Source organism: Leptodactylus fuscus, chromosome 8 (assembly GCF_031893055.1).
Source record: "Leptodactylus fuscus isolate aLepFus1 chromosome 8, aLepFus1.hap2, whole genome shotgun sequence".
NCBI lineage: Eukaryota > Metazoa > Chordata > Amphibia > Anura > Leptodactylidae > Leptodactylus > Leptodactylus fuscus.
In genome coordinates this window covers 43,428,454-43,450,020 of record NC_134272.1, presented here as the reverse complement: position 1 = coordinate 43,450,020, position 21,567 = coordinate 43,428,454, and the positions used below count along the sequence as shown (strand labels likewise).

General features: G+C 40.7%; 1 protein-coding gene across 2 annotated transcripts in view; it reads right to left on the bottom strand.

Annotated features, from left to right (window-relative positions):
- The window catches only part of PFKL (phosphofructokinase, liver type), a 62,578-nt gene that overhangs the window by 19,748 nt on the left and 21,263 nt on the right, over positions 1 to 21,567 (bottom strand). For both annotated transcript variants that reach the window (XM_075285130.1, XM_075285131.1), the window contains 8 exons: positions 19,344 to 19,439; positions 12,890 to 12,982; positions 10,827 to 10,952; positions 9,793 to 9,857; positions 7,947 to 8,010; positions 5,365 to 5,511; positions 4,044 to 4,114; positions 1,276 to 1,363 (listed from right to left, as the gene is read on the bottom strand). In XM_075285130.1, the coding sequence (XP_075141231.1) occupies positions 1,276 to 1,363; positions 4,044 to 4,114; positions 5,365 to 5,511; positions 7,947 to 8,010; positions 9,793 to 9,857; positions 10,827 to 10,952; positions 12,890 to 12,982; positions 19,344 to 19,439 (750 nt within the window). The remainder of the gene's footprint in view (positions 1 to 1,275; positions 1,364 to 4,043; positions 4,115 to 5,364; positions 5,512 to 7,946; positions 8,011 to 9,792; positions 9,858 to 10,826; positions 10,953 to 12,889; positions 12,983 to 19,343; positions 19,440 to 21,567) is intronic.

Below are 21,567 nucleotides of genomic sequence, written 5' to 3'. Positions count from 1 at the left end.
GAGGACCGAGCCCTGAGGAACCCCAACAACAAGGGAAAGAGGGGAGGAAACAGAGCCCGCAAATGATACACTGAAAGTGCGGTCTGAGAGATAAGAGGAGAACCAGGAGAGCGCAGTGTCATTGAGGCCGACTGAGCGGAGCATAGTGAGGAGAAGTTGATGGTCAACAGTGTCAAAAGCTGCAGAGAGGTCCAGAAGAATAAGAAGAGAGAAGTCACCATTGGATTTAGCCTTTAGTAGATCATTAGAGACTTTTGTGAGAGCTGTTTCAGTAGAGTGCAGAGCGCGGAAACCAGATTGTAAGGGGTCAAGCAGAGAGTTAGAGAGATAACGGATTAACCGAGAATAAACCAGGCGTTCCAAAAGTTTAGAGATGAAGGGGAGGTTAGAGACGGGTCGATAGTTAGCAGTACAGGATGGGTCCAGGGAGGGTTTTTTCAGTAGCGGGATTATAACAGCATGCTTGAATGAGGATGGGAAGATTCCAGAAGAGAGAGAGAGGTTAAATATTTTAGTAAGGTAAGTAGTGACTGCAGGGGACAGAGATTGGAGAAGGTGTGAGGGGAAGGGGTCACTACTGCAGGTTGTGGGGCGAGATGAAGAAAGTAGCTGGGAGACTTCCTCTTCTGTGACAGGTTCAAAAGATGAGAATGGACAGTCTAAAGTGCGGCTGGTGAGGGGATCAGTACTATCGTAGGTGTGGGAGTCAAATATAGCAGGCAACAAACATTTTAAAGTTAAGTGTAGTAGTGGCTCCTTTTGACTTGTGTTCTGCTGGCACATGTGCCTCTTGTTTAGCCCGTTCTGGGCACTGTTTTGCTTTTGCCATTTTGTAATGCTCTGTGATTCTGTTTCTTTATTTTGGAAATTTCAATAAAATTTAGTTTACACTTAAAGTTAAGTGTAGTAGTGAAGGCAGGTCCTCCGAGTTTGGCCGGAGTTGTCAGAGACCACCTCATCTTATCAAAAGGAGCTCGATGATACAGGGTACGAGCAGTGGGGGAAAGTATCCCACTGTCAAATGAAATACAGGACGGAAGATCTAGGGTTATTTTTTGGTTTTTAGTTGCCACAGCAGTCAAGTTTTGTCCAACCCTTGTTTAATGGGTGACATTTTAGTATGCTGAAATGAACACGGATATTAATATTGAAAATCAAAAAAACAAAGTCAGAAATGTGAGTTTTCTGTACTTTTCAGCACAGTTATAGAGTCTTCTAAACAATACAAGTCTGTGTAGAGAATATGCTCTGACTTTCTAAAGTAAAGACATTTACCTCAAATCCACCAATGACCAAAAGAGCGTGGATACTATACGTCCTTATGTTTTCCGCAATGTTTTGCATACAAGTCTTCGGAATTGTTCTAAAATATTAAAGCAGAAAGACAACAATAAAAAATAATGGAATTAGCCGGAGTCCAGTTAAACATGTATAATATCCGTGCCAATAAGTGCTCCACTACCATTTGTAAAATTTACTTACATAACAGGGTATGAACAGAAAATCTGTTGAAAATTTTTTATGTAAGTCTGAATCTTAACTCCTTCCCACCGCAGGCATTTTTCGATTTTAGTTTTTTGAACACCGGGATACCTAATGTGTATGTGTTTCACAGTGTTCAAGTATTTTAGTAATAGTACGGCGGATGCCGGGAATGGGTTCAAAGCATTTAAAAATTTCTGATCATCAGCTTATGTAGATTTTGTCAAGTCTTGCTTATTTAAGAATTTCAATCTCTACACTATTTATTAAAGCGGTTTTCCAGGACTTCAATATTGCTAACCTATCCTGCAATACCAAGCATTGCCACTATACAATACATGGCACTGTACTTGGTAAGACTTGCAGGTTTGTATTGGCTAATGCAGGTCATTGTTTTGGGAATACTATATCTCAGGAACAGTACATCCGAGAGAGTTGAGGCCCGGTCGTTTGGGCGCGCATACAAGTGAAATATGCTTAATTCATTAGTTTCTTTGTTTATATGTGTTTCTGTCAGCGACAATGTAAGAATTTATAATGTAGAAACAAATATAATCAATTTCAATTCGGTGACCATCTGTCTATCATGGCAGAGCTTTAATTTTTCCTGGAAAATTTAATAAAAGCTAAGATCTGATTGTTTCCTAAGGGCAACAAATAGTTTTACTGTTAGGCCCAATTATTTTTATTTTAGTAACTAATTACGGTAATGGAAAAATCACCTCCCAAACCTTTATTTCCCCTATGGATATACACCTATGTATATACAGTCCTATGAAAAAGTTTGGGCACCCCTATTAATCTTAATCATTTTTAGTTCTAAATATTTTGGTGTTTGCAACAGCCATTTCAGTTTGATATATCTAATAACTGATGGAAACAGTAATATTTCAGGATTGAAATGAGGTTTATTGTACTAACAGAAAATGTGCAATATGCATTAAACCAAAATTTGACCAGTGCAAAAGTATGGGCACCTCAACAGAAAAGTGACATTAATATTTAGTAGATCCTCCTTTTGCCTCTAGTCGCTTCCTGTAGCTTTTAATCAGTTCCTGGATCCTGGATGAAGGTATTTTGGACCATTCCTCTTTACAAAACAATTCAAGTTCAATTAAGTTCGATGGTCGCCGAGCATGGACAGCCCACTCTCAAATGATCTGAAAACAAAGATTGTTCAACATAGTTGTTCAGGGGAAGGATACAAAAAGTTTTAACCTGTCAGTTTCCACTGTGAGGAACATAGTAAGGAAATGGAAGACCACAGGGACAGTTCTTGTTAAGCCCAGAAGTGGCAGGCCAAGAAAAATATCAGAAAGGCAGAGAAGAAGAATGGTGAGAACAGTCAATGACAATCCACAGACCACCTCCAAAGAGCTGCAGCATCATCTTGCTGCAGATGGTGTCACTGTGCATTGGTCAACAATACAGCGCACTTTGCACAAGGAGAAGCTGTATGGGAGAGTGATGAGAAAGAAGCCGTTTCTGCAAGCACGCCACAAACAGTCGCCTGAGGTATGCAAAAGCACATTTGGACAAGCCAGCTTCATTTTGGAAGAAGGTCCTGTGTGGACTGATGAAACAAAGATTGATATTTTGGTCATACAAAAAGGCGTTATGCATGGCGTCCAAAAAAAACAGCATTCCAAGAAAAACACTTGCTACCCACTGTAAAATTTGGTGGAGGTTCCATCATGCTTTGGGGCTGTGTGGCCAATGCCGGCACCGGGAATCTAGTTAAAGTTGAGGGTCGCATGGATTCCACTCAGTATCAGCAAATTCTTGAGAATAATGTTCAAGAATCAGTGACGAAGTTGAAGTTACGCCGGGGATGGATATTTCAGCAAGACAATGATCCAAAACACTGCTCCAGATTGACTCAGGCATTCATGCAGAGGAACAATTACAATGTTCTGGAATGGCCATCCCAGTCCCCAGACCTGAATATCATTGAACATCTGTGGGATGATTTGAAGCGGGCTGTCCATGCTCGGTGACCATCAAACTTAACTTGAATTGTTTTGTAAAGAGGAATGGTCCAAAATCCCTTCATCCAGGATCCAGGAACTGATTAAAAGCTACAGGAAGCGACTAGAGGCTGTTATCTTTGCAAAAGGAGGATGTACTAAATATTAATGTCACTTTTCTGTTGAGGTGCCCATACTTTTGCACTGGTCAAATTTTGGCTTAATGCATATTGCGCATTTTCTGTTAGTACAATAAACCTCATTTCAATCCTGAAATATTACTGTGTCCATCAGTTATTAGATATATCAAACTGAAATGGCTGCTGCCAAAACCAAAATATTTAGAACTAAAAATGATTAAGATTAATAGGGGCGCCCAAACTTTTTCATAGGACTGTACCTGCCAACACCGCTGGGTACGGTGGGTAAAAGTAGGAGAGAAGAGAAGAGGGAAATCTCCCAGAGACTGTGGTGCAAAGCGGCTGCTTCACTATAAGACACTATATACAGAACCCTATTTACTATAAAAATCTGAATATTTTGTGTTATTAATTTTCGATAAAAATGTTTTTTTTAAAAAATATTTTCACTTACCTTTTTGTTCCCAACATTGACCCACCACGTCCTAGCCATCCAGCAACATCATGCCAACCTACTTCGTTAATCTATATGAAAAAATTAAATATAAAATTGTTGTCCATATATAATATATATAGTATATATTACATACAGTAGACAATTATAGTAAAGAAGAAATAATACAAACGTAGAAACAGTAAGAGAGGCGGGCCTCTTTCGGCTCGCTGATATTATTGATCATAGGACTCGTTCTTTGCTGTCTTTTGCCGAATTGCGATCCCGCTTTGGCCTTCCTGGGTCCAGTGAGTTCACATATATTCAGATTTCCCACCTTGCTTCTTTTATCTTTCGGGGTCCTGTGGCATCTGTCCCTACGTTGTTTGAGAGAATTTGTAAAGCTAGCACTGGAACTAGAGGACTGGTTTCCGATATATATCGCTTTTTATCTGACCCCTCACCTGATATCCCGCCTGCACACTCGTATATGACACGATGGGAGGTCTATCTGGGTCAACCTATCTCGACAGAAGAATGGTCCCTTATCTGGAGCAGGGGTTTCAGGACCTCGAATTGTGTGACTCATAAAGAAAACTTCTTTAAAATGTTGATGCATTGGTACCACACGCCGGCTCTCCTCCATTCCTTTGATAGCTCTATTCCGGATTGCTGTTGGAGATGTGGTGCACGCCCTGCACACATCTTTCATCTGTTTTGGTCTTGTCCCTCCCTGCTCCCTTACTGGACTCAGGTTCAGGACCTTTTGTACCGGGTTCTCGGTATTTGCCTCCCTCTATCCCCTAAAACCTATCTCCTTAATCTCCCTCCACTGAAACTGCGCAAGCCGGCCCTGCGACTTTTTCTGTTTCTTCTCACTTCTGCCCGGTGTTTGATTGCTAAATATTGGCGTCAGTCAGCACCCCCATCCCTGGAGGAGTTATACTGCAGGATCAGGAATGCGCGCTCCTTGGAATACCTAACAGCCGTGCTTAACGATGAGGAGGAGCGGTTTCACGCCGTTTGGGACCTGTGGGACTCGTTCTGGCCCACCCAGCCTCTGTAATTCCACCGCCTTCTGGAACTTCTGGTTTTTTCTCCCTCCGTTTCCCCAGCCTTGTCTTGTCTGGTTTGTGTTTGTCTTCCCTGTCTCCCCTTTTCTTTTTGTTTCTACCTAGTTTACCATTTGTAATTTCGTCATTTTCTATTGTACTGTTCTTTGTGATCTCCTCTGGCTTGGTAGACATGTTGCGTTTCTTTATTGTTACAAATTTTCATAAATAAACAATTAAAAAAAAAAAAAAAACCAGTAAGAGATTTGAAGTGGAGCTTAGAAAATTACCTGTCCTTTTGCCAGCCCTTCAAATCCATCATTTACAGTGTAGATTTTATGGCCCTCAGAAATGCCAATTCTCACAGCAGACCGAACAGCAGCATTCATTCCCGCAGCTGGAGCGCCCACATTCAGAATGGCGATACTAAAGTTGCTCTACAGTTAAGAAATTTTTTAAAAAGTTACTAGCATAACTAGTATAAAATCACACAGTAGCAAAAGTACAGCCAAAGAAACATTGTTTGGGGCCACACGGTGGCTCAGTGGTTAGCACTGCAGCCTTGCAGCGCTGGAGTCCTGGTGTTCAAATCCCGCCAAGGGCAAAAAACCATCTGCAAGGAGTTTGTATGTTCTCCCCGTGTTTGCATGGATTTCCATCCCATATTCCAAAAAAGACATACTGATAGGGTAAAATGTACATTGTGAGCTCTATGTGGGGCTCACAATCTACATTAAAAAAAAAAAAAAAAAAAGAAACATTGTTTAAACAGTATGGGCAGACACACCATGTACAATTTGTAGGTCTTGGTTAGGCCTCAACCCACATGTGGATCCTAGGCTTGTTACAAAGCCGTAAAAGGCTGAAGAGCCTGCACTTCAGGGCAGAGCCTGGGAGTGAGAGGAGGCGCCTGGGTCTGTCCTGCAATACTGAGAGACTAGTGAGACTTAACTGCATTATCTGTTTGTTGGTGTGGTTGGCAGTAAGCCACACGTATAGTTAGTTTTGTTCTGTTTAGTTAGTGCTCAGACAAGCAGGTTTTTGTTTGAGGTTTTTTTTTACCTGAATTGAAGGTCTATTTTATTTTGCTATTTTTTCAAATAAACCTGTTTGCACCAGATATTGTGTCCCGGTCTTCTGACTGGTTGGGTCCTCACCATTGCTGCTACTGAGCAGTAGTCCCTACTATATAACTATTTATCCTACTAATATTATAAGTGTGAAAGTTTGTGTGTTTGGATGTTTGTGAGTTTGGATGTTTGTTCCTCAATCACGCTAAAACGCCTGGACGGATTTGCGTGCAATTTTTCACAAACATAGTTTTCCCTTAGAATTGAGTCACAGGCTACTTTTGGTGCCACTAAACAACATGGCTTCCTAGCAGGAGACTCACAAAAGCAGGACTCCTAGCCCCAGCTATAGACTCACACACACTGCCTGCCATTTCCTGCCTCAACCTGCCTGCACACTCCTTACTGTTCCTCAGGAGTAGCCCTCACTCTACTCACTCACATTTACATATAGCTTTCCACTATATAACACATCACATTGTCTGTATCACGACATACACAATACAACACATCACATTGTCTGTATCACGACATACACAATACAACACATCACATTGTCTGTATCACGACATACACAATACAACACATCACATTGTCTGTATCACGACATGCACAATACAACACATCACATTGTCTGTATCACGACATGCACAATACAACACATCACATTGTCTGTATCACGACATACACTGTACAACACATCACATTGTCTGTATCACGACATGCACAATACAACACATCACATTGTCTGTATCACGACATACACAATACAACACATCACATTGTCTGTATCACTACATACACAATATAACACATCACATCACATTTGCTAGCCCACCAAACTTTTTAAAGCACTTTTACAGTTTCACACGTCTGTGTCCGCCCAATTCTCAAATCACCGCAGACGAAGTCGCGGGTAAAAGCTAGTATCATATAAAACAACAGCAAGCAATACATAGACTGCACTCAAGGAGGAGTCAGGAAACATCTCACACAAAATGCAAATACAGAGGGCACCCCATGGTAGTACTCTTGTCTTAGAGGGAGTCTGTTACCAGAACCTGTCATATCAGCCCAACGGATAGATTGTTTACGCACAGTGTGAATCATTGCCTAGATATCACAGTTTTTGTCAACATGCAAATCAGTGCTTCAGAGAAACGAGCATATTGCTGTACCTCTATGGGTCCAAGAAATATTGTTGCTACAAATAGCTAATTGGCATAATGAGAATAAGAGCAATATTTCATCAACAGAAGCACCAATTCACAAGGGGTAAGCACTGCTTGATTCAGAAAACCCTAACCTACATATATAGCAGAGGTAACCTAAACTTCTGCAGTAAGTTGTACTGCTTCAGAATGATAACTGATCGCAAAAGACAACAAAAATAAATGAAGAGTTAATGAAGAATTTTCCAATGACTTTTCACTGCTTTTTGTTCTCTCCCATGACAAAGATATTATGCTGCGATATGTTAACCAATTGCAGAAGTTCAAGGGTTAACTCTACTACATCTGTATCTATCTGCAGGGCCGAGCTGATAGGATTTAAAGAGAGTTTTGTTACTAGATCCCAGCCTAACTACTCAGAGATCATTTCAAGTTATTTTGTAGTAGGTGACATGACACGCATTTTTGAAATTATACAGAATAAAAAAAAAGAAAAAAGAAAAAAGGACAGGACTAGAAAAATTGGACAGAGTACTAGTATGTGCCAATTTATAATATAGTGTATCAAACAATCATAAGAGGTGTTAAAAGTGAAGAGTAGTAGGTTTTCTGGACTACACTCAGCAGTACCTTTTCTTCGGGTGGCTTTTGGTGTGCAAGCAGCTTGTAAATATTCCAGTTATTTTCAAAACTCCTATATTAAAAAAAAAAGGAGGCAAATGCTTGAACAGCGTTTTTGGACTACAGGAATCACACTTGTCAGGAAAGTACTGTCACTTCCATCACAACCCAGTTTGCAATATCACTTTAGCTCCATAAAAGGCAGCCATTATATTTCATAAATGTATAAAGTAACCCCCGTATACAATAAAAATATCACAATAAATGCATAATTTAAGTATCCGCCACTCTCCTTTATGATCTGTCCGATTCCCTGTTCTCTTCTAAGGACTCTATCCTCCCAGAACACCCTATGCTTTTTTAGTCTCAAACCATTTACCCATTATCAGTTTGTCCATCCAAGAGCAGTGGTAGGGAGGGGGATTTTTCAAGCTGTCAGAGCACAGTGGGTCAAATTTACTAAAGAAAACGTGCCAGAACACATTCCAGAATTCTGGAGTAATTTGCACCAAAAAACTGGAGTTACTTTCCACCTTAGTTTTTGTTTTAGATGCGTTCTGATGGTTTCTATACCTTGATCACCAAGCAAGCTTAAGTGGAAAGGAAGAAAGACATGTGACTGCTGAGGCCAATCGGCGAAGGACCTGCAATGTCACTACCTGTGACATCACGGGTCCTCTTCCTGAGGCTGCTGATTGGCCTCATTGGTCACATGACCACTGAGGCTAATCAGCAGCTTCAATTGAACTCCAGAAGACACCCAGGAGAAGCCATCAGAGCAGAGAAACCGATATGTGTGGAAGGACAATGGAGCATTGGGGACAGGTGAGTATGAATTTATTTTTTTCATTGCCATAGCTGATTTAAGAGTTAAAAGGGTTGTCTATTTTTGCCTGGACAACTCCTTTAAAGGGGCTCTATCAGCAAAATTTTGCTGTATGAGCCCTACATATGCGTGAATAGCCTTTAAAAAGGCTATTCAGGCACCGCTAATCAGGCACGCCTACCTCTTCTTTAGGCGACTCCCTCCGGTCCTGGCTCTTCCCCGGCTTCATCTTCATCCTCTTCCGGCGGTTCAAATCCGATTGGTTGAAATCCGGCGCGTGCGCAGTAGCATTCCCTCTGGAGCGCAGTAGCTCCAGAGGGAGCGCTACTGCGTATGCGCCGGATTTCAACCAATTGGATTTGAACCGCTGGAAGAGGATGAAGATGAAGCCGGGGAAGAGCCAGGAGTGGAGGGCGTCACTGAAATAAGAAGAGGTAGGCATGCCAGAAGATGACGTCGGATCATGCATCACCGCCCAGGGCGCACGTTCAAGTACGATTTACCTATATGTTTTTATAGTTTTATTTTAAAACGGGACGGGGGTTTAAAATAAGATTAGCGGTGCCTGAATAGCCTTTTTAAAGGCTACTCACACATACGTGGGGCTCATACAGCAACATTTTGCCGATAGAGTCCCTTTAAGGCCCATACAGTATTAACAAACACAACACATACTAAACAAACATTAACTGGAAGGTTAAAGGGATATTTAATGTCACATGGAGGCTCAAATAGGTCACGCTTAACAGTTCACATATACAATAGTCAAACATGCAGTCATGGGACAAATTCTATAACTCCAACCTATTCTGAACATTCTATAGTGAACATTTCATCTTTTCCAGGCAGTAAATTCCGATAAAGTTTTTCGGAATCCTAGCTGACAATGCGTTTATTTCAGCAGCTTGTGATCTCTCCTTTGTTATTCATCCATGATGCAAAGATAATATTTGTATGGGATATGTCAGCAGACACTGTGCAGTATGCATGTGAAGATATACAGAGTTGCTATGAACTTAAATGCTTTACCTTCCACGTAACTGAATTGCTTCCTCAAACTTTTTCTCTTCCATGGCTTTTTGCACATCTTTTGTCTGAAATAATTACAAACCATATTACTGTATGTGAACTATACACACACTATACATAATATACATACTAAGCATCTAACACACTTTTGAAATTCAGTAACTTCCATATTTTTCTTCAGTTGGATTTAGCAAGCCCAATGATTTATGCTCATATTAGATATGCTACAGGGCCACATGATGGCTCAGTGGTTAGCACTGCAGCCTTGCAGCGCTGGCGTCCTGGTGTTCAAATCCCGCCAAGGGCAAAAAACCCATCTGCAAGGAGTTTGTATGTTCTCCCCGTGTTTGCATGGATTTCCATCCCATATTCCAAAAACATACTGATATAGATATAGATATAGATATGTGGCTAGGTTCACACTAGGGTTTGTTTTTTTTGTTCTTCGAGTCCAATTGGGGACTCAAAAAAACAGAAATCCCATCCGCTTAAAAAGTGGTTACCTGCTGAAACTATGGACCCCATAGACTAATACGGTCCACCTGAAATCATGAGACAGACATTAAAATTTCAGACAAGGGTTTTTTTGGGGTTAAACTATCTATAAATAACAATACAGTGTAAAAAGTATATCCACACTGGATGTTAAAACAAAAAACCATTGCGGATTTTGCTATTGCATCTGTGGCAAAAATCTACATGTAGTATACTCTGCAAAATTTGATTATAAAGTGCAAGATGTAAAATTCACACTGAAAATCCAACAAGAGATTCAACATGCTAAGTATTTAAAAACTGCACCACGTCAGTTTATGCCAAAAACTTTTTCTGCAACTTGTGTGTAAATTGCTGCAGATTTTTCATGTGAAAATCTGCATGGAAAATCTACAGCATTTTCAGTGTGTGTGGAAGTACCCTATGTGTGAACTTACCCAAGTGATGCCATGACACATTATACTCCACAAAAAAAAACACAACAATTTTTAATGTCTCTACATCACTACATTATGTTATAATGGAAAAAAACAACTTACCACCTGAACACATTCCATCAATGGCAGGCGCACTGACTGGTTACCAGACAGACTAACTACACAAGCTGGAGTCTCTGGTGTTGCTTCCATCAAAGCAATGACTGCTTCCATACCCATTTTACTGCTCTACAGTAAAGAGAAACGTTTAAAGTTATAAAACCTATCAAAAAAAAGTTGTTGTTTTTTTGTTTTTTTTAAGATATCAAACACCTACATACTTCATGGCGAGGTGCACATTATATTGGTGCTGATAGACTACTTTTTAAGAATTAAACTGAAAACAAAACAAAAAGAAAAAAAAACTATTCCCCTGCATCATATGTGCTTTATCAGTGTAGGATTGTGGAAGGAAATATGTACATGTGACTTAAAACTGGACCTTTCACCACCTCCATATTTGTTATTAGGTTCTGCTTCTCTGATTTCAGCACAGTTGGAGGTTTTTCTCTAGACCCCACCGATCCTGAGCAATCAATGCAGTTAGTCTTGGTGCCTAATATGCTACTTAGGATCCCTATTGTCAGGTGAGCAATATTAAGCAGGAGCAGGAAATGGGGTGAGATTCAGAGTTCCAATCAGAGATGGTCAAAGCTCAGAATCACACCCTTTCGACTGACTCTGAACACCTGACAGTTTTGGTGCCTGATATTTAGACTGTATTAACAGCAATAATTGCACAATAATGGTGGGTGCTAAAGAAAAACTTCAACTGTGTCAAAATTAATGGACCAAGTTATAATAACAATAAAGTAAAGCGGCTACATACGCCAGTGCTGTACTATTGTTCTCAGGATCTGTGGAGATCTCAGTGGTTAGGCTGGTCTTACACAACCGTATTGAATGTACGGTCCACAAGTTGCTGATCAGCAACACTAGTTGCTGATCAGCAACACTAGTTGCTGATCGGCAACATAGACTCCGCAGATGTCCGTGTCCTGCCGCACTCGCCCATAGAGTTCTATTGGCGAGTCCGTGCAGTGCCGCAATTCACGGCCATTACGGACATGTCCTATAAATTGCAGACCACGGTTGTGGCCCGGCCACATCACAGATAAAATATCCAGTGGTGTAAGAGGCCACGTTGAATATAATGTGTCTGGAAATGGTCTGCAATTGAAAACCCTCAATTGCGGACCATTTGCGGACTTACATTACGGCCGTGTAAGACCAGCCTTAGGTTCCCACCAATCACCAATTTATAATGAAATGACCCCGTAAATAAAAGTCAAACCAGTTTTGCGATTTTAATAGTGAAAACTAGGATCATTCCAGGTTGGGAAACATTAAAAATGAAGTTCTAAAGGATGATGTGTCATAGAGCCTAGTGTGAAAGTTCGATATGTGTTCAGTTTCCGAGTGTCATCTTTATCGTTGTTCTGTTAGCAGCCTGCAATAGAGGTAATCCTCATTGTAACATTACAGTGATTATGGCATTTCCTATACTGGCTTATCAAAGCACTGCTCTGCTGTTATCAATAGTATAGGAATCTTTTTAATTGCACAATACATTTACAGGAACTTTTACCACCTCCACCAACTCATACCATCCTTTAATAGGTACCGTTCCGCTGATTCCACCACATTTGGAATTTTTTCTGCAGCCCCCAACGTTCCTGAGCAATCAGTGTAGTTATTTTCAGCACTCATTATACTAATAATGATCTCTACAGTCAGATGGGTGGTCCTGGAGAGGAGCTGACAGCTCAAACCTGACAGTAGACATATAATTAGCATATTAAGGGCTGCAACGAACTGCACTAATTGCTCAAAAACAAGGGCGCTAGAGAAAAATGCCAAAAGCGCTGAAATCAGTGAAGCGGCACACATTGAAGCATGAAAAGAGTTGGCGTTGGTGGTGACAGGTCACCTTTATAATAGTAAAAAAATAAATAAATAAAAAAAAAAAAAATTGTAAACCTCCATGACTGTGGTCAAAAGCTGTTCTTTTACTTTAGTGACCATTTTGACCACTTCCATGTAGGGAAAAACAAAAGAATATTTTTTTTTGTTTGTCTGTTTACATTTTAGCATGTGGTAACCCCAGTTTTATGGCTTCCATTTACCAAGACACGGTCAAAGGCGGACGGCGTTCCTCCTCTCTGCACATGTCCAAGAACAGTGACCCTGGTATCAAAACCCAAGCGTTGAACAACCAGCTGTTCCAAAATGAAGGAGAAGGGATAATGTTAGTAAAACAATATTTGTCATCCAACATGATTTACTGTCTAGCTAAATATATGGCAAAATATACCCCTTTACTTCAAAATCTGGAGTGTGCAAATATAATTTTACTGCTAAGCAAATGAAACTATTTAAAATGTACCTGAACTTCTGAACAACGTCCACTTTTGTGCCAGCATGTGTGACATTACTAAATGTTGTAATGTACATTATTAATGGATCCTGGCCCCTTTCTACGATGCTGAGGCTGGATGGGGAGGAATCACTTTAAAGAGTGATCTGCCAAACATTTTTAAGCCTAGAACAGTGGTGTCATATAAAAGGAGATTCTCATCCTTCATGTGACATCAAGATTGTAGTTTTACCTTTATTATTTCTAGAAACATTATTACCAGAAACACTGTCCTAGGTTTTAAAATGCTTGGATATAACGTTTTGAAGTGACAAAAAAAGTTTCCAGAAAAGTTGTTTTTGAAGAGTGTATTTATTTTTCTGTACAAAATTCCGTCAATCTCCTTCAAAGTACTCTCCTTTAGCGGCAATACACTTGTCAAATCTCGTCTGCCAGTGTTCAAAACAATTTTTAAACTCATCAACTTTGATGTGTGCAAGCGCCTCCGTCGTTTTTCCTCTTCACCTCCTCCACGTCGGCGAAACGCTTCCCCTTGAGGTTACTCTTCAGTCGTGGGAATAACAAAAAGTCACTGGAAGCCATATCGGGTGAATAGAGTGGGTGGGGCAAGACAGCCATGCCGTTTCTTGCCATGAAAGTGGTCACCGAGATGGCGGTGTGGGCTGGGGCATTGTCGTGGTGGAAAAACCAACCACCAGACTGCCATATTTCGGGCCTTTCTCACTGCAACCTCTTGAGAACCCCCAAGTAGAAAACCTGGTTGACTGTCTGACCTGTTGGAACGAATTCTGAGTGCACAATCCCTTTTGCATCGAAAAAACAAATGACCATTGTCTTCACTTGACGAGCCTTTTTGGTGCGGGGTGAGGATGGCGTCTTCCAGTGGCTTGATTGTTGTTTGATTTCCGGGTCGTAAGCATAGCACCAAGACTCATCTCCCGTAATTTTAGAAAAAAATTCTGGGTCGGTTTCGGCATGTTCTTTCATGGCACAGCATGTTTCAATGCGACACTCTTTCTGTTTATCCGTCAAGAGCAGCAGCACAAACTTTGCAGCGACCTGTGACATGCCCAAATCCTCAGATAAAATATGCTGAATCGAGCTCCAACTCACTCCAGACAACTCTTTGAATTCCTCAATTATCCTTGTAAGCGGTCTTCAACATTTGAACGGTTTCCGATGCTTTCTCCTGAGCAGAAAGCAAAACTTCACAACCGCACGCTGCTCATAAAACTTCTCCATGAAGAAAAATGATGGCTGGACAAAACAGCTCTTGCAAGAAAATTTACTGCGGGTAGATGAAACCTTCCGCATAAACGCCGTTTGGCACACTGATTGAGAAGGCGTGGTTGAACAAATAACTAGCTGCAGAATCACGTACTACGAAAACTGCGTGCACAGCAGCCTCATTCTGGAAACTTTTGGGTCCCCCCTCGTATAGAATTTTTTCCCCTGTATTATAAAAGAGCTTGACTCTTTGTATTCCCAGTGAGAAGCAGTATACAGATTTCAACAAGCAATAGAGAAATGTGGGAACAAATACAGGAGAAACAAAATGGATTTCAGTGCAAGATTTAAAGGGATTCTATCATTAAAAAAGTTTTTAACCTAAAATCACGTAGGAATAGCCTTTATGAGGGCTATTCATCTCTTGCCTTTATTTTGCAGGTCTTCCCTGCTGTTTTCAAATTATTCATCTTTTATTCTTTATGCTAATAGTGCTCAGAGCACAGCTTTGTCATCACTCCGAGCCCCACCTCCATCTTGTCTTCCTGGTGCCTTTGTTGTCATTCTCCTCCTCTTCACTGCAAACCAAAGTGGCAGAGCCGACTGCACATGTGCGGGATTTCGATTCCTGAAGCAGTGTCCATCGGCTGCTGAAGCAGTGAAAAGTAGGGAAACAATGTAGGCGTCAAAGAGAAGACAGGGGCGGTGCTGGGAGCGATGATGACGTTGTGCTCTGGTCATAGGGGGAACGCCCCTTGTGCTCATGAAGCACAATTAGCATAAAGAATAAAACGGTGGCACGGACCTTCCAGATAAAGGTAAGAGATGAACAGGCTTTATAAAGGATATTCCTACGTTCTTTTAGATTTAAAACTTTTTTTTTTAAACGATAGCATCCCTTTAACATAAATGAGCCAAAATCTATTAATAAAGCATGTTAGAAGTTATTAATGTCAAACTCTGCAACAAAGTCGGAAGTTTTTCAGAAGTGTAGGTATGCTTAAAAAGGCTACCACTACCAAATCTCTTCTAAATCACGTATAAACTGCTGAAGGGGTTGTTACTGGTATAGTGAACATATTTTGGCTTTGTCTCAAAGTGTAATCTTGGTCCCAAGAAATCCAAATTTTAATCCATATCTAACAACTTGTTTGGTGCAACCGGGAAGTGGCCAAGTGCAGGAGCATTCCTTTTTACGTCTAACTGTTGCACATGGGCACGGGCATTTATGTTAGGGGACAGTGCTGGGTGGAGGTCACAAGCAAAAACATGTGGCCAGATTTCTGTGGCCACAATCTAGGTGCACCACATGGCTCATGCATACAGATTAACCACTTCTGCTCTGGGCCAGACTTTTTTTCTTCTGCACATGTGGTTTTGAATGCTATGACATTTTTTTCATTCAGGTTATTCACATAATTTTTGCTTCCTTTTTCAATCACACATAGGGCTTTATTTTTATGTTATATTTATTTCTGCATGTTCTTCAAGCCTATCTTAGCACACAGTAGTACCATAAAACTTTTAAAAGCTATTCCATCATTAAAATCCCATTTTTTTCTCGATCACACATAGGAATAGTCATAAGAAAGGCTACTATTCTTCTCCTAACTTTAGAAGTCTCCATGCCATTGTTCGGTAGAAATCCTGGTTTTCACCTCCATCTTCTACAGGAACGGCCTCTCCCTGCGTCTGCTTCTCTCTGTGTCAAGCAGAGCCGACTGCGCATGCCCGGCAGCCACAAGAAAATGGCAACTTACACCAGCTTACTGTGTAAAATAGTCCACTTTCTTGTGGCTGCCGGGCAAGTGCAGTCGGCTCTGCTCGAGGCCTAGAAGATTGAAACCCAGGACCCAGGGAGAGGCCGTTCCTGTAGGCACTGGAGATTTCTCTCGCAGCATTGGGGATGCCCTCAGTGCTGTTTGAGCGCTGGGGACCGTCCCGAGTGGTGCAAGAAAACTCACTTGCATGCAGATGAAAACTGGGATTTCTACCGAACAGCAGCGTGGAGAAGACATCTAAAGGTAGGAGAAGAATAGCCTCTCTTAAGGCTATTCCTATGTGTGATCAAGAAACAAAATGGAATTTTAATGATAGAATCCCTGTAAAATAATTTTTCCTTTCTGTTACAGTAATTGTTATATAGTGTTATGTCACCAGGGACAGGGCTAGAACCCGTCCCTAGTGACATTTTAATCATTGTGCCCCCCATAATTTTATAAATAGACCTTTTTAGGAGGTTTTTTTTTGTTTGTTTGTTTTTTAGGAATTGTGGTTGTTTTCCCCTGTAACTGGAGCTGGTACATTTAGCCCCAGTTACAGGAGTATTGCAGCCTTTTAACATGAGTTGCAGAGCTGAACTGGATCACGTGACCGCCAGGTCAGAGAGGAGCAGCATCATGGCAGCTCTTATAGCGGAAAGACAAGGACTATAATAAACAGTCTCTGCCTTCTCTGTAGAAACTCTGCCTGTAGTTACAGCCAGTGCCTCTGTGATTTTGTGTAGCTGCTACTACATAGTATGGCTACATCTCTGCATTGGCAAGGATGGACCATCTGGATGTATATAGTCAACAGGCAGTCCGGAACTGGTCAAAAGTGGATTTCGGAAGTCAGATTGTACTTTGACACATGAAAGAGATTATGGTGGCAATAAACTCCCTTCCATAAGCGAAATAAGGTCGAGAATAGACCCATGATAAGGTGAAATTAAAGAAGATGTAGGTTAAACGAAGCATGTGAATGTATATACATTACATTTTTGGTAATAGTCATTTCATAAGTTTGTCTGGCCTATATGTGTGTATATATACACACACACACACACACACACACACACACAAAGACACAGACGCGCCGTATATACTCAAGTATAAGCCGACCCAAATATAAGCCAAGGCCCCTAATTTTACCACAAAAAACTGGGAAAGCTTATTGACTCGAGTATAAGCTGAGGGGGGGGGGGGGGAGAAATGCAGCAGCTACCGGAAAATTTCAAAAATTAAAGTGGTCAGAGTTTTTGGGTGCAGTAGTTGCTGGGAAAGGGGAGGAGGTATTTTGGTTGTCTGTCTGCCCCTTCCCTGAGCTTGAGTACTGTTTTTTTTTTTTCCCCCACTTGGAATTCAGCCTGGCTGAATATAGGGTATCTGCAGTGCTCCTATTAACCCCTTCCCGACGGAACAGGAGCACTGCAGATACCCTGTATTCAGTAGACCAGGCACTTTCAGACACAGGGACACCTAATGTGTATAATGTGTTTCAAAGTAATTTTTTACTTTTATATGTATTCTAGGGAAAGGAGGAATTTAGAACTTTTATTTATTTTATTTTTTTAAAGCTTCTTTTTTTTTCCCAGTATTTTATGGAAGATTCTATACTATTGCGGCTGGTCGTAGACACCCCCCCCCCCCCCCAAAAAAAAAAAAAAATTTATAAAAATTTTTTCTTGACGAGTATAATCTGAGGGCGACTTTTTCAGCACAAAAACTGTGCTGAAAAATTCAGCTTATATTAGAGTATATATTTTTTTAAATTATTTGTGTTTTACACAGACACACAGTGATATTACATGATATGTGTTATACCTAAATGTCGAGTTTCAGGTGAGAAAGTTTTATGATAGCTGAATAGATTTAAACCTTCAAAGAAAACATTCACCTTACAATTTTCAGCATGTACATTTAGACAAATCTTCTGTGACATTCCAAAGTGATAAACATCTGAAAACATGGTTATAAAGGTAAGAGAGTAAAAATTCACAATTATTTTAAATGGGAGGCGTTAAAGAGAGTCTATCAGCACTAAAAACATTATTAAACCAGGCTCAGTACTGTACAGTGCTTACAGCCGTGAGCGCAGTGCTATAATTTGCTTTAAGAATGGCTGATTCATTTTGACAAAAGGCTGTTTTGTTTTTTTTTTACTCCTTTGCAAATGAGCTAAGAATGCATCAGGGGAGCGTTGCGCCAAGATCTTCTTCAGGCAGAGAAAGCTCCGATTATTACAGTATTTCTGGGAAGGATATTACGTAAGAGAAAGATTATCAGCCACCCTAGAAAGGCCCCCCCATGCACTCCTAGCTGATTTGTATGGTATAATAAAGCACCCATTCTACAATCAAATTATAACCCTGTGCTCATGGCTCTGAAAACTATAAGATGGAGCTGGTTTTATAATGATTTTGGTGCTGACTGACTCCCTTTAAACAAGTCACCACCATTTTTTTTTTCGTTAATACCTTTAGGCTGGGAACCCACAGAACGTAAATGCTGCGATTTGAAGGTTTTACAGTCGAATCCCATGCCCCCTTTGCGGTAAAAACAGCAGTGTGGACACATTGCGATTTCCAAATCCGGCACGGTTTTGGAAATCGCAGCATGTCAATTATACCTACAGAAACGCAGGCAATTTCCTCATAGGTATGATTGTAAACAAAGTTTGCAGAGGCATCCTCGGCGAACTTTCTGTCTAAAGCACTGCGGGAAGAACCGCATTGCATTGCTGCCGGAGTTTTTCCCGCAGCGATTTTTAGCTGTGGGATGACCCATGGGGCCTTAGCCTTAAGCAGCTTTTTTTTTTTTCTTGCAGATTTCATTGTGGTTTTTTGAGGCAAAGTCAAGAGTGGCTACAAAAGGAATGGGAAAAATATAGGAAGCTCTTATACTCCCCATCTGCTTAATCCACTCTGAGTGGTCTCAAAAAAAATGTAGCAAAATCTGCAACAAAAAAAATTATTTGTTTCCACAATTTGGGGTTTAATTTATTTTTACAGCATTTACCACCCCCACCCCCCGAGTTCTACAGAGAAACAAATGGGAAGAAAAATAAAAGGACAAAGAAAACATCAAATATAGGCGGATGTAGCTTTTTTTTTTTTTCTTCTTTAACAAAATGGAGCACACAGGATTAATATAAATGTTGCACATCTACAGGTCTACCCTTTAAAGCTATAAAAGTGAATGTGACAGAGAACATACCTCTTTCACATAGTTAGAAGTAATCGGCTCTCCTTTCTGATCAATAGCTCCTTCAGCAATAATAATGATGTTCAGTCTTGAACCTCGACTTCGAAACTGTAGAAGGAAAAAAAAATGGAATACATGAAAACCTCAGATACTAAGGTTTAATAGAGTAAGGGCTGGAAAACAACCCTGTCCCTTTTGCATTTTAAAAATATGGGCAAGAATTTGTGGAAACCCGAATCCCACAGCCATACACGCTTGAATATCCTATAAACGAAACTATGATCATTAATACAGAGCACCCCTCCACAACCATCTGAATCCTGCTAAAACCGATCCAAACATTCTGGGAAGGTAATATAATAAATTCTGGAACAGTGATGTCAGTTTTTTAATCATGTTTGGTCATGAGCAAAAGCTCTGCGCATCCCAGTCAAGTTCTTTCACACCTCCACCAAGTCATCTGCAATTCAACTGGCCACAGATTGAAAAGTGAATCTGAACACTTTGCCATGGACAATGATTTAGTAATTTTACAGAAAAAAAAAAGTCAGAAAACAAAACACACCCTAACATTAATATTATTAACCCCTTGAGCTGCTCTAGACCTCCCTTCCCCGAGAGAGTGCAGGAGTTCACCATTGCACTATAATCCAAGTAATTGAGCGTTGTTGCGTTCCAGCAAACGACAAGAGGAGCAATCCGACCACAGACACATCTTGAAACCATATAAGTTGTTTCCAAAACCATGAAAAACAGACTCCTCCTTCTTGTACCGCACCTTACAGCTGTCTTCTGCTGTATTTGTCTGGGCAATAGTCATCCATCTAAAAATTTGACTTAGGCGGAGGCCACACATTGTGGAAAAAAAGCTGCGTTTTTGTCTGTTGCAGAAAAAAAAAATGTGCTGTTTTACAGTAACAGTAAAGAGAATTAGAAGTGTAACCTCTTCCACACATTGCAGGAAAAAAAAAAAATCACAACAAATGCAGAAATACTGTGTTTTCACACATGGAGCATGATAAATCTGTGGAAATGCTGGGTTTTTCTCATAGACTTACAGTAAGTCACAAAGCAGTGAAAAATGCAACATTTCGTGACGAGTGGTCAAAAACTGCCAAAAGTTCAGCACTTTAGAGCACGTTTTTACGGCTTCAGTCCAACTGTATTGTGATATATGCCACTGTACCTAAAGCTTCACATTGTGCATAATAAAAATATAGAATTCAGTAATGAGCAAGAAAACCACAGAACACACTGCGACTCCAAAATCTAGTCACAAAAAGATCAAGCACTATTTGATTAGTTTTGAACTAGAAGTCGCAGTGCCTTCAGGGCATGCCAATCACTTCTATTAGTGAAGGAGTCGCAGGGTGACACAGCTAGCTTTCTTCAAATATGTTTCACTTTGTTACTTTTCTATCCTACTTGCTATTTGTTAATGACAGTAGATGGAGTGGGATGGGGACCATGACAGGCCAGAGAGGGGAAGCCTCAGCCAATCAGACTTCCTTCTGTCACAGGACATCTTGTGAGATATTCCAGAATTATTAAGAAGCTTTTAATAGTTCTGGTTAAAGGTTGGAGTAGAAAACACTAGTCTTAATAAAAAGTCCCCCTGTAACTAGAATAAAAATGTTATCAAACAGAATTTGTGATTCTATAGCAGCTCCTATCCTATATATATTATATTACATAACTTTCAGAGGTACACTTTACATCATTCCCTAATCTATTCCATTCAGCACCACCAAAATGTGAGGCTTGCTTTTAGGAAATTTAGAGGGGGCTTAAAGAGGACCTTACATGGGTTTAGGCACATGTGGTGTTATATACCCGATCTGTGCCCCGGGTGAAGAGCTATCAGTCCCAATACCGTAACTCCTCACAGTCAGAAGGGTGTTTCTGACAGTCAGTCAGGAACGTCCTTCTACACAGCAGCGTCTATAGGACTGTACTGTGTAAGTGGGGAGGAACGCCCCCTCTCCTCTGCTTACAGTACTGGTCCATAGACGAGTATTATCAGGAGGGGAGGGGGAGTTCCTCCCCACTTACACGGTACAGCGCTATAGGTGCTGCTGTGAAGAAGGACGTTCCTGACTGACTGTCAGAAACGCCCTTCTGACTGTGAGGAGCTACGGTGCCGGGACCTCTTTAAGTTCTCTTGCTTAGATCTGATTATTAGACTAATCTTGTATATGCTAGAGCCCATAAGACATAGTAGTTCCCTTCACTGATT